General features: G+C 46.6%; 1 protein-coding gene across 2 annotated transcripts; it reads left to right on the forward strand.

Moving 5' to 3' along the window:
- The first annotated feature begins 3,951 nt into the window (after positions 1-3,951).
- On the forward strand, positions 3,952-5,286 carry LOC129015138 (uncharacterized). 2 transcript variants are annotated; one of them, XM_063654338.1, is made up of 3 exons: positions 4,011-4,081; positions 4,514-4,661; positions 4,978-5,286. In XM_063654338.1, exons 1-3 carry the CDS (start codon positions 4,056-4,058, stop codon positions 5,128-5,130), a joined length of 327 nt encoding a protein of 108 aa, XP_063510408.1. In that variant the 5' UTR covers positions 4,011-4,055; the 3' UTR covers positions 5,131-5,286. The 2 variants fall into 2 exon arrangements, 1 of the variants encoding a protein (XP_063510408.1); XR_010124298.1 differs by having other exon boundaries at positions 3,952-4,765.
- Positions 5,287-16,639: the final 11,353 nt, after the last annotated feature.

The raw sequence follows: 16,639 nt of genomic DNA on the forward strand, positions 1-16,639 counted from the left end.
CTTGATACTACAAAGCCTTCCCCAACACCCCCTGTTTGTTCTCTCTGCTCCCAAGTGCAATCCCTGTGTGGGTCTGTATACCTTATATAATTTCCTTCTTCCATGATTATATGTAATGAATAACTGCTGTCAATCTCATTTGTCCAATGATTGGTGCCATGGTTTTAACTGTTCCAGTAGTACCAGGGTGGTAATTCATCCCTCACCAATGGGGTAAAGGGGAGGCTAATCAAACCATTCACAATACAAACTGGATTAACCAAACATGACTGAGGACATCGGCTCAACTTTAACTTCTTTTGGCCTACTGATTTCATGATACATTAAAAGTCACCTCAGTCAGAGCCACCAGTTTCTGGTGGGCTTTTGCTCTGGTCTAAATAGCCATTTGTGGCCTTTATCATGAGTTGCCTTCCCTGACCACATTAAAGCACACTCATCACCTAGACATATATGGTCAGTTGACTCTGCTCCAGCCTGATGTGTCATCATATTTAGCCTTTGTTTGGCATGCAGTTTGCAAGACACTTGCCTTTCAAGGTAGTGAAAACACAGAACCTTAATCAGTGAGTACTTCAGTCCTGATTACCAAGAGTCAGGCTATATCCCTGTGGTCACTTCATCTGGTCTGCTTACCATTACTATATGCCCAGGTAGTCATCTGAACATTGCTTATTATTGCACACTCTCAGGAAAGGCCCAGGGATGGTTTTTTGTAAAATTGCAAAAAACAAAAAGGACTTTTACTTTGGAGAGAATTATGCATGTCACTCAGTTGCTCTAACAAGTGCTACTGTCATGGGAGCAAGAACGGTGGCCTTGTCTTTCCTGAGCTGCTGCTTCCTTTGCTCCTGTCACATGCACTCTCACGATGAGGTGCTCATTCCTTGTGCCTTATGGTTCAGGCACTGATGAGAAATAAAAAAGAGAAAGAGAACTTAATACTAGTCCCTCCCAAAAGTTACTGGGTAATTCTCTCATCGTAAATCCCCTACTCATCGTGTGGGCTTTTAGCACTGCTGCTTACCAGTATGCTAAAGGTGCAGTCTTAGGACCAGAAGTTTGATGAACTCAAACAAAAAGACCACAATGCATATGGGTGCTAATCCCAGTGAAATGGAGTGGCAGTAAACACCTTCAACCAAAGAGAAAACAGATCACAAATAAACAAATAACGACACAACTCAAGAAATTAGAGGAGGGAGAACTTATCCCAATGTTCCCAGATAATAAAATTAATAAAAAAATTGGAGCAGAAATGAATACATTGAAGATTAGAAAAACAATAGAAAATGTAGAAAAAATGTAAGAGCTTGTTTTATGAAAACATGAAATTGACATGTCTTTAGCTAGACTAAGAAATAAATGCTTAAATAAATAAAATCAGAACTAAAGGGAAGACATTACAACTGGTCAAACAGAAATAAAAAAAAGGTCATAAGACTGCTATGTACATAGACTCCTATGTACAATGATATCCCACCAAATGGGACAAGGGAGAAGACATGAATACATTTCTAGACATGTACCACCTACCAAGACTGAAGCATATAGAAATAGAAAATATGAATACATCGGTAATGGGTAAGGAGTTTAGATCTGATGACTTTATTGCTGAATTTTACTAAACATTTAAAAAGAACCAAATCTTTGAAAAAATTGAAGGAGGAGGAATACTTCCAAACTCATTTTATGAAGCCAGCATTACACTGATACAAAAACCAGAGATGAACATTACAAGAAAAACAATTACAGGCCAATATCCCTGATGACCATAGATGCAAAATCATCCACAACGTAGTTGCAAATGAAATTCAAAAGCACTTTAAAAGGATCATTTATTATGATCAAGTTGGATTTATTCCTGGGATGCAATAATATTTTAATATGTGGAAATCAATAAATGCCATACTCCTTATTTACACAACAAAAAGATTAAAAATCACGACTTTTTTATGCATGCCTAAAATTATTTTGACAAAATTTAAAATCCATTCCAAATAAAATCTATAACAAATTAGGCACAGAAAGAATATACCTCAAAATAAAGAGATGCGTTCTTTATTAGCTATAAATGGTGACATTTTGAAATTATTTTTTAAGATTTATTATAAGAAAAAGATGCCCACTCTCACTACTTCTTTCAACACTGTATTAGAAATCCTGCTCAGAATCTAAGAGGAGAGAAAAAAAGGGCATTTAAATAAGAAACAACAAGTTCTTATGTTCATGGAGATTAACGCTCAGGTTTTTACAGATTAGATTTAACAGCATGAAATCTGGTACCATCCAGGAATCAAAGGATATAGGACTTTAGGGCATCAATTATTAAGAGGTTATAGGAAAGCAGGAATGCCCCTGGATGTTTCCATTGTCTAGACACAAAATTTCAACAGACCAGCCCCAGGAGGTAAAGGCACATTCCTGACTACAGTTAGTTGATGAGCTTTTCACCAAAAGCAAAGATGTGAGACCTAGCAGGTTTCAAAGACCCCTCAAGTGCTCCATACCTTGAAATTCACTTCCACAAAGCTAGAACACCATCTGTTCCTGAGGGATCAGGTTATCATCTGTTTCTTTTAGGCACTGGCCAGTCAGGCTTCAGTGGACACGAAGCCAGTGATTTTAAGTGTAAAATGCCTAATCTATCATAATCTTTAGGTAGATATTTGGAGGCCTGCGCACTTAAATGGGTTGGTGAAATATCATACCAGACACAGGGCTGGGAGTTGGGTTTTTCTCCTCCGCTCTTAGCAGCACCTTTGTAACCCAATGATTACCCCCCTCATGGCTCCACGTCCACATCCGCAAAATGGGTACTGGTGAAGGTGACATTTTCACGAAGCCACAGCCCATGGTCACCCCCTGCGAAGCTCTGAACTTGTGCATTCCCAGGCCAGGCCCTGGTTGTCTTTCAAAGGCAACCAGGCTTGTGCTTTGCTTGAAGAGAGCGGAGGGCAGCAGCACAGTGACAGCGTCTGGGACCTCAGACCAGTTTCCACAGCCACTTACGAAAGCAGATGGCTCCATGGGCTGGAGGAGGTGTGACGCTCTGGAAAGAGCTCGGGTGCGGGTGGGAAAGAAAATCGAGCTGAGCAGCGGGAAGTCGAAGTCGCGTGAGTGAGGACCAGACACTCCCGATTTAGGCAAAGGCGGGGTGCACTTCGCAACAACACATCCTCCTCACTGGCCAGCCAAGGCCTGCCCTTCAAGTTCCTCTCCTGATTTAATCCCCATGGCGAGGGTTTGGCATGAAATCAATGGCCAGCAAGCTTGGTAAACGAAGCCGCCTACACCGCCCTCCCCCTCCCTGCACGGCCGCGCCCCGCCTCCGCTCCTGTCTCAATCTAGGATTGTCCTCCTGTGACCCCACCATCCACCGTGAGGAACGTTGGAGAGACTACAACTCCCAGTATGCAGCGCGAGGCGCGCCTCACCCTGCATCTCCCCGCCCTGGGCTGGGCTCACGGGCCAGCCCGCAGCCTGCTGGCATCCTAGACCCTCTGCCCTGCGACCAACAGCCGGGAGCGGACCAGACAGCAGAACTCCCGGAACGGTTGAAGACGGTTCCGCTCCCTGTCCCGCCTTTCGCAGCCCAGCAGTTTCGCCCTGCGGAGAGAAGCCTTGCTGTTTCCAAATCTCTCCTGCTGAGGAGACATTGGAGCTAGGGCGGCTAGTTTCGCCTGGTAATTGTGACACCCTGTCTCCTCGAGCTGCAGGCTTTTATGCTTGTCATGTTCGAAGTTTGATACCTTGCGGATCAACAAAGGGCCGGTGGCCTCTCACTGCCTCCGCTGTAGGGTTGTCAAGGTAACGCTCCTCAGACAAGCGTTGGGCGCGACCCGCCCCTTTTCTCACCCCGCCTCCTCCTCAGCCCCACCCTCCTTCGCTCCTCCTCTTGTCACTCCCTTTCAGACATGCGCAGTGTGGCCCGTCCCTAGGAGTGGGTTAGGGGCCGCGGATGTGGCCGTTCTCAGGCCTCTTGGGATCGCCTCAAGAAGCCCCCTCAAGAGTGTCTCGATTTCCTGCCAGCCAACAAGGGCCGTTCGCCTCTCATGGCCTCCACAGCAGGGTTGCCGTGGTAACGACCCTCCGCCGGACGTTGGACGCACCGCGCTCGTATTCTTACCCACCTCCCGCTCCGCCCCATCCCTTCTCGCTCCTCCCTCTTGTCACACCCTTTCAGACACGGGTAGTGTAGCCGGTCCCTAGCGGCGGGATAAAAGTCCTGCCCTTTCACACATGCGCAGTGTACCCATTCCTAGGGGTGGGGCTAAGGGGGCCTGCCCTTTCGGACATGCGCAGTGGAGCCCGTCCCTAGGAGCAGGGTAATGGCGGCAGACCTGGCAGGTCTCAGGCTCTTGGGATCCCCTCGAGAAGCCCCCTCATGAGTGTCTGAAACTGTCACTTGACTGCCAGAAGTGAAAACATCGTGTCCCTAGTCACCTGCCATTTGCCTTTTCAAAACCATTTCCTCTGTTCTCTATGCTGTCACAAATCCTCTGCATCCCAGGAGCGCCGCTTGGACCCCCGGGCTCACTGCGTGGCCCGTATCTAGGCCGGGCCTCTCACGGAGACTTTCCCGCCAGTGTAATAAAGAGGAGAAAACGTCACAGCGGAAGGGCCTGACCCTAAGGAAACAGCTACGGGGATGGGACCCTGTAAGCTGCTGTGGGAGCCTCATCCACCACTTTTCTGACCCCACCCAGGCTGCTTCCCAGGCGTTAGGGTCCTAGTGTGGACCTCCTGGCCGTGATTAATGCAGGTCAGCAGGACCAGAGCACCCCTTGGTCCCTCCCAACACATGAGGGTAGTTTGTGTGGTGAGGTCAGGGATAGTGTCTGCGTTTCTGCTCTGAATAGGGCTCCCTTGGAAAATACTTTAATATCTCTTTTTAAATACCCCCTTGGACCACTTTTAATAGTTTTCTGAGAGAACTAAACAGTGATCATTCTGTTAATTCATGTTTCCATTAAGTTTTTCAGATTAAGTACTGCAGGACTACTTACTTCTGAAACTCATAGACACTGCCTCAGCTCTGTGCAGGGCAGATGCACAAGAGCTGAATCTCCGTGGGACAGCTCTCTGGAGCATCAATATTACTGCAGTATTTGGAAGAAACAAATTTAAATAAGTTCTAATGTAAAGAATGGAACATTTAAGACACGTCTGGAAAGTCATCTGCCTTTAGTAACTGTCGTCTGTCCCTCACATGTCAGACTTTCTCCAAGACAAAAACTCTAAGAACTTATTTCCATTCTTATAAATAGTAAAAATGATAAATCATATCAAGTCAATTGAAAGTCCTGCCTGCTAGTTTCCTAAATCGCAATATGGCCTTGTTATGGTTTTATTTGTACTTTTGTGGGGGGTTCGTGGATCTTTAGATAAAAAAAATAGGTTTTTGAACAATTTTTGCAAGTTTTCAGCTGTTAGTTATTTATTTATTTTTGCAACCCATCTAGTTCTTCTGTCTCTCTCCTCTCCTCAGACTCAATAATTCCATGGGTCTCTAAGGCTCTGTTTATTTTCTTTAAATTTTGTTGATTTACTTTTATACTCCATTTGATTTTTTCTATCTCTCACCTTTTCTCAGACTCAGTCATCCCACAGGTGTGTAAGGCTCTGTTCATTTTCTTTAAACTTCTTTTTTTTTCTGTCCTCAGATTGGATAAATTATATTGCTATGTCTTCTGTTTCTGAACCATAGAAAAGCTCAAAATTATTATTTTTATTTCCCATTTTTTATATGGCTATTTTTTATTTATCTGCTGATGTTTCACATCTATTCATTTATGAGAATATTTTCCTTTGCCCTCATGAGCGTGCTTATGATAGCTGCCTTCAAATTCTTGTCTGCTGTTTACATCTTGGACATCTTGGAGATGGCTACTGCCTGCTTTTTATCTTGTGTATTTATTACATTTTCACGTGTCTTCACGCATCTCTTGAATTGGAAATTGTGCCCTGGAGACTGTATACAAGAGTTAAAAAGACTGGATTCTGTTTTGTCCTTTTGAAGAGTGCTGTTTTTAAAAGAGGGTGTTAAATGGGCTGGCTTCTATCTTCAATACTTATCTCTCCTATGGAAGGGATAGCCAAAATATGCATTCAGTTTTTATACACACATATTTCATGTATGTATTTTATATAGAAGTGTTTCTATAATGATATATAATAATTTACCCAGGATTCATCATTTTTCTGTGTGAGAGTGTTAGTTCAGTTAGCTACTTCATCATTAGTGGAAGCCAGAACCTCAGTTTTGATTTTTGAATGTAATATAAAAAATTACACAGTATGGATACTTTTACATCAATTTTTTAATGCAATATTATATTTGTGATATTTATGCTGTTACAGATATCTACAGTTTGTTCATTTAAAAAAGTCCTTTTTTACATTGTGGTAAAATATACATAAAATTAACCATTTTAACAATTTTTAAAAGTGCAGGACAGAGGAATTAATCACACTCACATTGTTCTGCAACCATCATCCACATTCATAGGGAAATTTATTCATTTTGCAAAACTGAAACTCTATTCCCGTTACCTTCCTTTTGGCCTCTAGGAACTACTCTTCTACTTTGAGTTTCTATGAATGGAACTACTATAAGTACCTCATGTGAGTGGAATCGTACAATGTAGTAAAGAAATCACGAGGAAGAATAATACACACTGTATAACATGTTTATTAATTTAAATAAACATAGAGATCAGTAGTACATGGTGATTATAGAGAAAGACATAAAAAAGAAAAAACAGTTAGAAGGGTGTGTAAAATTTATCACTATGGTGTCTCAAGTTTTAGAGCACTGAGGCCCCGGCCCCAGACACAGTACTGGTCATGGTGAAGCTGGGAGCCCAGTGCAGCTGTCTGACTCCCAAAGCCAACACTCAGGCCAAATGTCACTGAGCCCTGAGGCACTCTGCCCCTGTCAGCCCAGGCACTCAATGGCCCTGAGATTCACCGTGGCCTGTTCTTGGTCTTGAGGGTGTTGCTGGCCTACTGGAATAGGGGCCCATCTGACAAAACAAGTAGGAGCTTCAGAAAATAGTGGCAGCTGTGAGGCTACCAGGAGCCACACCTCAGCCTTCCCACTGCCTGCCCAGGGGTCCCCATACAGCAAGGCCTAATGTTGACCAGGGAGCTATGGCCCCAGGTTCTCTGAAGCTGGCCACAAGACAGAGTCTTCTCCTACTCTTTGCTAAGCTGCTAGGCCCTCATCTTTTATTCTGACTGTGCAGCTTCATGCACTGGAACCAAACCCCAAATTCCTCCTCAGTCAGAAGATGACAATTATCTCTTGTCACTGAAGCAGCTGCATTTCCTGGAGGACTTTGATCTGGAGACAGAAGGAAGGGCAGGATTCTGACAGGTCCTGGGTGGAAGATGACAAAGGGAACTTGTGGGGGTGTGTGGGGGTAGGGACAATTTCTAGGGTCTTTCTTTTAAGGGGTCCTCCCCTCCCCTCCAATCCCATGTAGCCCCAACTTGTTCTCAGAGTTGGATATAAACAGTCCCTCCTCTAGGAGTTTATCATTGATTCTGTTCCCCTAATCAAACCCTCCATTGGGATGGGTCTCCTGCTTCTCCGTGTATCAAACCGTCCTAATAAATCTAAGATGCAGAGGATGGAGCCAAGGAGTGTCTTCCCCAGGGTGGTCTCTGACTTTCACATCCCCACCCTCCCTCAAAGCGACGGCGCCAGCTGCTCACCTTCCTCCTTTATTAGTGTTGATCATATGTTCTTAGAAGGTAGACAGCCAAGATTCATGAGAAAGTCTCCCTGCCCCATGACTAGACCTCATCCCTTATACTTCCTATGCTGCAACACCACCAGGGCCACCAGGGTCAGAGCATGTGCATAAAACAGGACTTGGACCTGCATCAGGTTCTGGTCTCCACAGAAGGGACACTGAGGCTCAGTGACCTTTCTCCCTGATTCTCTGTGATGATAGACAGGGAGACAAAGGCCTTGGAAACAAAGAAGTTACTCAACAATTTAGGAACTTCCTGTCTTAAGAGGGGCCCAATTTCTCTCTTCTGCAATGGGTACCAGCTAAGGCAGAGGCTGAGACTTAGCTCTGCAGCTTCACTACTCAAGGAACAGGAACTGGTGTCTTTGCTGGAGGCTCCGTCACTCATAGATAAGATGTAACTGACACCGCCATTTACAGGGGCATCTGGTAGGATCTCAGGAAAGGGGTTTGCTGAGTGCTGCAGTCTCAGGATTCAGTCCAGGACTCTGTCCTCACAGGCTGCAGGATCCTGGTCCCCACCCTGCCTGCCTGCCCCAGTCTCACTTACATCTATATAATCCTCTATGGCAATTTCCAGCATCTGCAGGTTGTTGAGAAGCGTGCCTGGGGCGGCGGGGGCTGGGGGGGGCGGGGGGGGAGGGGAGTGGGGGCACAGCAGCCTCTGTTATCAAGGTGGTAGCAGTGATGAGCACCAATTCTCAGCTAACTGCACAAGACCTCTCCTTTGAACTCTCACCAACCTATTTCTCCTTGACCCCCGTACCCAAATCTCTCACTCAGAGCATCCAAGGACCTTTCACCTCCTTGTCCAAAATCTTTCCCTCCTCTTTCCACAGCTGACCTCCAAAGACACTAAGCACTTCTTAGTTACCACTATGGTGTGATTTTAATAAGTCACGAAGTCAGATCGTCCCCACCCTCACACTTCGTCTAATCTACTCTGAGCCTAGCTCTCCCAGGCCCTTTCTCTAGTCTCTCTAATGAAGGCATTCCAAGCACTGTGGCCACAGGAGGGCAGGGCTGGAGGAGAAAGACACCCTGGTCTCTTGATGTGGAGAACTCCAGCTGGGAGGGAAGAGCCCTGTCCTTGACTCTCTGGAGCCCCTCCCTGCCATAGGCCAATTCACCTGCTGCTGCAGCCCCATCTGGACTTTTAAAAAGGTTCCTACCTAGTAGAGTCAGAAACAGGGTCAGTGAGACTGTGCCTCTCTCACAGTTACACCCCAGCCCCAGTGACCTCAGATCTTGGATAACTGCCTGAGTCAGCTTGTGTAATGCTCCCACCACCTCCAGTGAGCCCTGATTCTAGATTTACTCCCAGCTTCAACACTCATTGTGTGTGTAACCTTGGGCATGCAGCCAGGCCTTCCTGATACTGTTTTTTCATCTAGGAAGTGTGATGTGAACAACACCTTCCTCACAGTACCTCCTGAGGACTCAGCTGCATGTGGCTATCACCATTGTTCTCACCATCATCCCTCTCAGGAAGAGGTGGGCACAAGAATTCTGAAGTTTCCTTCATCCTTTGCCCCTTGACCCTGTGAGGCCTGCACAACAGGCTTTCTGCATTTTCCAGTTGAGGAGACAGGCCCAAAGAGGGTGTTGACTTGCCCGGGAACCCACAGGAGAAGCTGGCTTCTCCTTCCACCTGAAGAGTCTGCCCTACCTGGCTTCACACCACACACCAGCACCATCACTGACCAGGGTCCCATCCTCTGGGCTCTAGGATAGATGTTCACATCCCAATCCAGGCCCAGCTGTGGTGGAAAGAAACCTGGTGTCTTGGGAGGCCTGGTTGAGCAGTGCCAGCTTGTCCCAGCTTCACTGGAATTGCTGTCCCACAAATTGGGTTTGAGGCTATGAAGAAGACTTCACCTCCCCGATGATCCACTGAGAGAGATTCCCACACAGAACTCTCTCTTTATCCACTCCCTGCAGTTGGCCTGCCAGTGAAATCACACCTGTGCAATAGTCAGGCCTCTGGCCCACCCACCAGCTGCCAGCCTCCAGAGTCTCTGATACCCATGGGTAATCACGCCTTCCTTGGCAAGGCTGCTGAGATTCAGAAGGACCTAAACAGATCTTTGGCTCAGATGGGTTGCTTCAGCCTTGTGTCCTTGGCCATCTTCCCTTGCCTTCAGAAGGTCCCTGCCAGCCTCAGTGTACCAAGCTCTGACCCTAGCGGTCTCTCCGTGGGGACCACATTTCACCCACTCTCCATTGCCAGGGCTCCTGCTCAGCTCTTCTCACTTTCCCAGGACAAGCCTGGCTTCACAGACACATCTAGATCCAGTGCTTTTCTCTTTGTGGTGTTCAAAGAAAGAGTATTATTTTTTCTCTAACTTGACCTATAACCTATTTATTTTGAAGATATCCAGGCTGCAGGAGATCTCTACCCATCTACCCAGAAGGCATCAGCCCTTGATTCAGTACCTTCTCATTCCACTCTGTCACTAAATGTTTATGACCTCCAGAAAATTTGAAGAAGCATAAGCAAGTGCAATTCCATTGGTACCAGTGCTGTAAGGGCAGGGCCAGATGGGTGAACCTCACTGGGGATAAATGGAAATTGTGTACAAGATTGACATTTCAAGGTTGGTTTCAAGAAATGCAGGGAAAAATAACTTTCATAGGTGACAGTATGCACAAGTTAAGCTTCCTAACAGCCACAAGTTCACAGGTTCTTCTATCTAAATGTGGCAATGTGTGACGATGCCCGAATGGCCATAATACACATACATAGAGTAATTTATAGCATTCATTTTTGTATTAGAAATTGTGCATTTCAGCCACAAGTTTTTTATACATGATGGATAGTCCCACATTGCTTGAAGATTGGAAGAGAGAGCACTTTATGAAATGTCCTTTTGGACACATTTTCATTGACGTTTCTATGTCCCAAGAGGCAATGAGACAAGTCATGATAAACTGGCCTTGTCATCTGGGGTTACACCTGAACTTCTTGGTCTCAGGACCGAGGAAATCAAGGACACAGATATGCCAAAGGTGAGGTTAGAGCAAAAATTTAATGGGTGAGAAAAAGAGAACAGCTCTCTGCTGCAGAGAGGGATCCAGAAAAAAAGAGTTGCCCTTCTGCAGTGAAATACAGGTGTTTTTATAGATGAGCTAGTGGGAAGGGGTATGTTATCCACATAGGGCATGAAAAACTGGTTAGGACCAGGTATGTCATCTGCTTAGAGCATGAATCTCTGGCAGCTCACACCCCAACCTTTTATTATGCAGGCAGATTCTCAGCCTGAGCTACTCCAAGTTGCTTATCTCTTTTCTACTGTGCATATGCTACAAAGAGGGGTGGAGCCCCCCATGTTGGATGTGTCTGGCCCAAGGTGGTCATTTCTATCCATGCAGCTGCAGGCATGCCTGCCCACACAAGCTTCCAGCTTCCTTTTGTATGATTGCAGCCCAATTTTCCAGGCTGCTCTTTGTTAAAGAGAAGTGATTTCTTGGGTTGCTTTTTGTTAGAAGGGACGTTCTGCTGAGAACTCTTTGCTCTATCTGCCTAGCTAGTTTCTTCCTACATCTTCTCTCAATGATAATTATTCAGTTTTAAGGGGGTCCTGGGGGTGGGAACAGACAAATTTGAGGCCACAAAGTACCTTAGAATAAGAATTCACCCTTTAATCAGCTTTAGTGTGAGTTGCACATCTATTATAATATCGGCTTCATGCACTCCTGAATATAACAAGAAGGGAAAATGTGTATCTTTTAAAAATCTAGATGACAAATGGACTTTCCACAGATTCTTTGTGTGTTCCTGCTTTAGAACTTGGTCATTCCACTGTAGTTTGTTTTCATTGAAATCACCAGCTGATGAGGAAGCCTAGGCTTGCAAGCAGGACATGGTGGATTATTTGCAGGAAAGGTGTTTTTGTGGGGACCCTAAAGGGGCAGGCACTGCAGCCCACAGGAAAGCCTCAGCCATGATTCTCTGTGGCGCTGCCCTGGTGTGGTAAGGCAGCCATGCAAAGCTCTGATTCCCTGTCCTGAAGGGTGACATTGGCCGGGCAAGCCCCAGCCTTCAGGAAAAAAGGACAGACAAGGGAGTGCTTCACGTTCTGGCCTTGTCATGAGCTCCACCGGCAGCCTGCACTGGGGCACAGCTTCTAGGTGCCTGGTCAGCTCTGGTACTTCAGGAGGTGAAAATGACTTTTCTCCTGGGTTCTCTGCCCTGTTGGCTGGGCCTGGGAAGGACTCAAGGTCTGCATGGCAGTTTCTGAGTCTCCAGCACCCAGCTGTCTCATTGTGATGATGACAGGGAGAATGGCCAGAAGTACCGGGGTGGGGAAAATGAAGAGCGAGCAGGAGAAGGCGAGCTTCCAGAAAGCCCCACCACAAATGCTTAGTGCCTGGGTGGGCACGGGGATTGCTGGGTGTTGCCTGGGAGCAAGTCCATAGGCCCTGCTGGAGATTGCCAAGATAACCACCCCCTGCCAGAGGTCACCAGGGATTGCCTGAAAACCTTCAGAAATGATACATGCCCCTATTGCTCAAAAACTGGAAGAAGCTGCAGCCGCAGCAGGTTATCCAGGCTGCTGAGTGGGGCAGTGGGCCTACACTGAGTGGACTCCCGCATTGGCAGTAGGCAGCTCTCCTGACCCATCCACCAGCTGTCTGCCTCCAGTGACCATGATCTTCAAGGCTGATCAGACCGCCAGTTGGCAGGGCTGATGAGATTCAGTGCGACCTGGTCAGATCTTTGGCTCAGATGAGCCACTTGAGTTTCAGTGTCCTGGGCCAACTTTCCTGGCCTTCAGAGGGCCCCTGCCAGCCTGAGTGGGCCAGGCTTGGCTGCATCTTCCTGGGAGCCCCATCTTACCTGCCCTCCATCCCCAGGGCTCCTGCTCAGCACTTCTTACTTTCCCAGGACAAGCCTGGCTCCAACAGACATCTCTAGATGCTGTGTTTCTCTTTGTGGTGAGCAAAGAAACAGAATGAGTTCCATTTTTTAATTTTTTTCTAACTTTACCTATGACTTATTTATTGTAAAAAGGCTTGGGCTACAGGAGACCAGACCCACCCATCCAGGAGGCCTCAGTAGCCTCCCAATCCACCCTGTTACTAAATATTTCCACTCCTAACAATATAGGGGGAAGCAGGAGCAAGTGCAGTTCCACTGCACTAATGCTGTGAGGATGGGGCCAGAAGGGTCCTGCCCAGTAGGATTCAATAGGAATTATATAGAAATAAACATCTCAATGTTTGTTCGGACAGATGGACATGGATAAATTTTGATAGGTTCTAGTACACAGAAGTTAAGCTTCCTAACAGCCATGAGTTTACAGCTTCCTCTTCCTGAATTTGGCAGTGTTTTTTGATGTCCAAATTGCCACGATGTCCACACATATTTACAGTAGTTTATATTATTCATTTTGTATTACTAATTGTGCACTTTGGTCAACAGTGTTTCATACATCATGGCTGGTTTCCAACCTTGCTTGAAAACTGGAAGTGACAGCCCTTTATGGAATGTTGCTTTTGACACTCTTCCAGTTAAGGCTCTGTGTCCCCACAGTGCTACGAAGACAAATAGTCATCACTCTTCCATTTTGAGGGGGCCAGGGTAAGCAGATGCAATTTGAGAATACAAAGTACCTTGGAAACAGAATTCATCTTTCAATCAGTTTTAGTGTGAATTTCATTTACATTAGAATAGCCTGTTCCTGCACTCTTAAGATTTCAGGGAGGGATAATTGTCACCTTTGAAGAATCAAAGTGACCAATGGACTTCCCTCTGTATTTTGTTTATTTGTTTCTGGAACTTAGTCATGCCATTGTAGATCATTTCTTTTGGAATCACTAGGTGATGAGAAACCCCAGGCTGGAGGGCTGGACACCATGGAGTCCCTGTGGGAGAAGTGTTATTAGGTTGGCCTAAATTGGAAGGCACTGCAGCCTGTGGGAAAGCAGTATCCAAGATTCTCTCTGGCGTGGCAGGGTGCTGGGTGAGGCAGCCAGCCGAACAGCTTATTCTGTGTCTGGAATGGTGACTCCCAGCCTGGGCACGGCTCCAGTTTCCAGGAAACAGGCACGGGCCAGGGAGTGCCTTACCTGTTTACTGCTGCGATGTGTGGGGCTTGTATCCACCACTAGGCACCCCACTTCTTCAAGCAGTGCCGGGTCCTGTTGCATTCCTTTTGGAGGCTTGAAAAGACTTTCCTCTCTGACTCCCGGCGTCTTCACCTGGACACTGTGGGACCCCAGATCTGTGTGTTTCCCAAGTCTCTATAGCGCCAGGTGCCCCATTGTGACAGGGAAGATGACCAAATTAAGTGATTAGGGCTGTTTGAAAAAAAACCAGGAGAGATGCTGTATGGAGGAGGCCTGAGGTGACTGCCTCTAGCCTGCGGCTGCTGGTACCATGCGCAGGCAGGACTGGTCTCTGCCAGAGTGATGTGATCCGCCGTGCTAAAGATTCTCACCATTTCCTTCCTTTCCCCATCGGGGACACCTGGGTAACCAGCTGAAGCAGTAGTTCCCCATCCAGAACAAAGACTGCAGACCCTCGCATGGGCTCCAGCCTGCAGGACACAAACGTGAGCCTTGGAGGACCCCACATACCTAGGTGGTTGAGGGCTAGACCTGTGGCCTTCACTGGGTTCTTGACTCCTTCCTGGAGTGTGAGGGTATTGTTCTTTTTTAACTGGAGGTGGCAGATGACTGTCCTTCTGGACTTCCTATATGTTCACCTGACCCCTGCAGGACCTGAGATCATTGGGGTTCCCAGGTCTTTATGGTATCATGCTCCCCATTGAGACAACAAGGAGGATGACCAAAAGTATGCCAGTGCTTGAGGAAGAGAAAAAAGAGGAGTGGAGTTGCAGGGAGGAGGCTCGACAGGATCGCCTCTAGCCTGGGGCAGCTGGATTGGCGAGGCAGGGGCTGGCTGGTGCCTGGGCAAGATGATAAACCATGATGAACAATGCCATTATCCTCCTTTTCAGTTGGGGGTACCTGGGCATATCTGAAAACCTTGAAAAAGTGTTTGCATTTTCAGAGCTTAAGAAAAGGAAGAAGCAGCAGCTACAGTGGGTTTTTCATGCCTTCTAGTGGCATTGAAGAACCTGCACTGAATGCCACCTGGAAAGCAGCCTGGACCTGCAGCTTTGGGCCGGGGCACCAATGGGAGCTCAGCCCTTGCCACCTCAACCCTTTTTGGATTCTTTTCTCCCCAGACTGTCCCAGAGTTCAGGTCTTCTCGTCTCTCATCTGCCCAGTGAAGGTACAAGGGTGGAAAGGCAAGGGTGTGGAGTCAGGAGCCTTGTTCCAGTGCTGGGCATAGTGAGAAGTCAAAAGAGAGGTTATGATCTCATTGTGCTTGAAGGGGAGAGGCCAAAGCCTAAGACATTCTGCCTTTTTAGGGGACTTACCTTTCAAGGCTTATTTGGTCTTCACTAGCCTTTACATCTGAGGATGAAGGAGTTGGGGCTCTGTTACATGGATGTCTAAAGAGATCATAACTCTCACATTGAACAACACAGAGACTGATAGCTCTAGCACAGTACCTAGGTAATGTGACTCTCTTTTGCTACGTGTGCCCTCCCTACATAAGGAAACGTGACATACCACTGGGCCAAGCACACAGGAAATGTGACTCTCCTGCCTGTGCCGTGCCTGTACTGGGCAATGTTGTGACACATCTCAGAGCTGAGCACCTAGGTGATGTAACTCCTTTTTTGGGACCTGTCAATAAAAGGGATTGTGACATATGTCTGGCCAATCATCCAGATGATGTGACTCTCTTGCCTTCTGTTCACCCATAGGTAAGATTGTAACCAGTATCTAGACCCATCACACAGACATCATGATGTCTTTCAGATGTGGAACCACCCAATAGAAGAGATTTTGACTCTCATAGACAGATTTAGGGCAAAGGGTAAGGTCCTGAGTCTCCTACTTGTAAAAAGTTACAGAAGATTCTGACACACACACACACACATAATATGAAGCTTTTGGGTGGTACAGAGAGTTTCATAATACAAACCAGAACACAGGTGATATTGTGACTCTCACAGGCACATCCTGCTGACAATTAGAATTGTCACCCTCACCCATGGAGAGAGCCCACTGGTGAGCTCCTGAATCTCACATGCAGATAAAGTCCATAGTTGGAATTGTGACTGCTATATGTAAATCTGGCCACAGGTAGGATGGTGACTCATTTCTGGACCCAGCTCACAGGCCCAGTAATGAATCTAATACCTGGACCCAGCCAATGAAATAGATGTTTGCTTTAGTAACTAGGCTTAGGGCAACAGGTAATGTCCTGGATTTCCTACTTGTACAAAAGTCACAGAGCCCTACAACACTCAAGCATGTTGTACAATGCCCTCAGGTGGTAAAGAGAGTTTCATAACAGGGTCCATAACACAGATGAAATTGTGACTCTTGTCTGCGCACTTAGCTAACAGTAAGGATCTGAATCTCACACCTGGAGGCAACTGAAAGTTGAAACTGTAACTCTCATACATGGATCTGGACCACTGGTAAGATGGTGACTTTGGATCAAGATTAAACACCCTGTGAGGCTGTGTCTCCTTTATTAGGACACTTTTTTGCAGATGAGGTTGGGGCTGTCATGCACAGATCCAGTCCACTGTTGACATTGTGACTGTTACTTGGACAGAACTTACAAAAGGTGTTGAGTTTCATATTTGAAGCTAGACCATATGCAGTATTGTGAATCTCATCCCTGGACCTTTCTGTGGGCCTGATTTTGACACATATTTTTGCCCAGCACCTGGTTGATTTTATTCTTCTGCCTGGGTCCTAGGTAAACACAGGATTGTGATCTATACCTAGGTGAACCACATAGGTGATGTGACTCTTCTGCCTGGGCTATTCTCTTAGAGGAG

The sequence above is a fragment of the Pongo pygmaeus genome, chromosome 18 (assembly GCF_028885625.2).
Source record: "Pongo pygmaeus isolate AG05252 chromosome 18, NHGRI_mPonPyg2-v2.0_pri, whole genome shotgun sequence".
Lineage (NCBI taxonomy): Eukaryota > Metazoa > Chordata > Mammalia > Primates > Hominidae > Pongo > Pongo pygmaeus.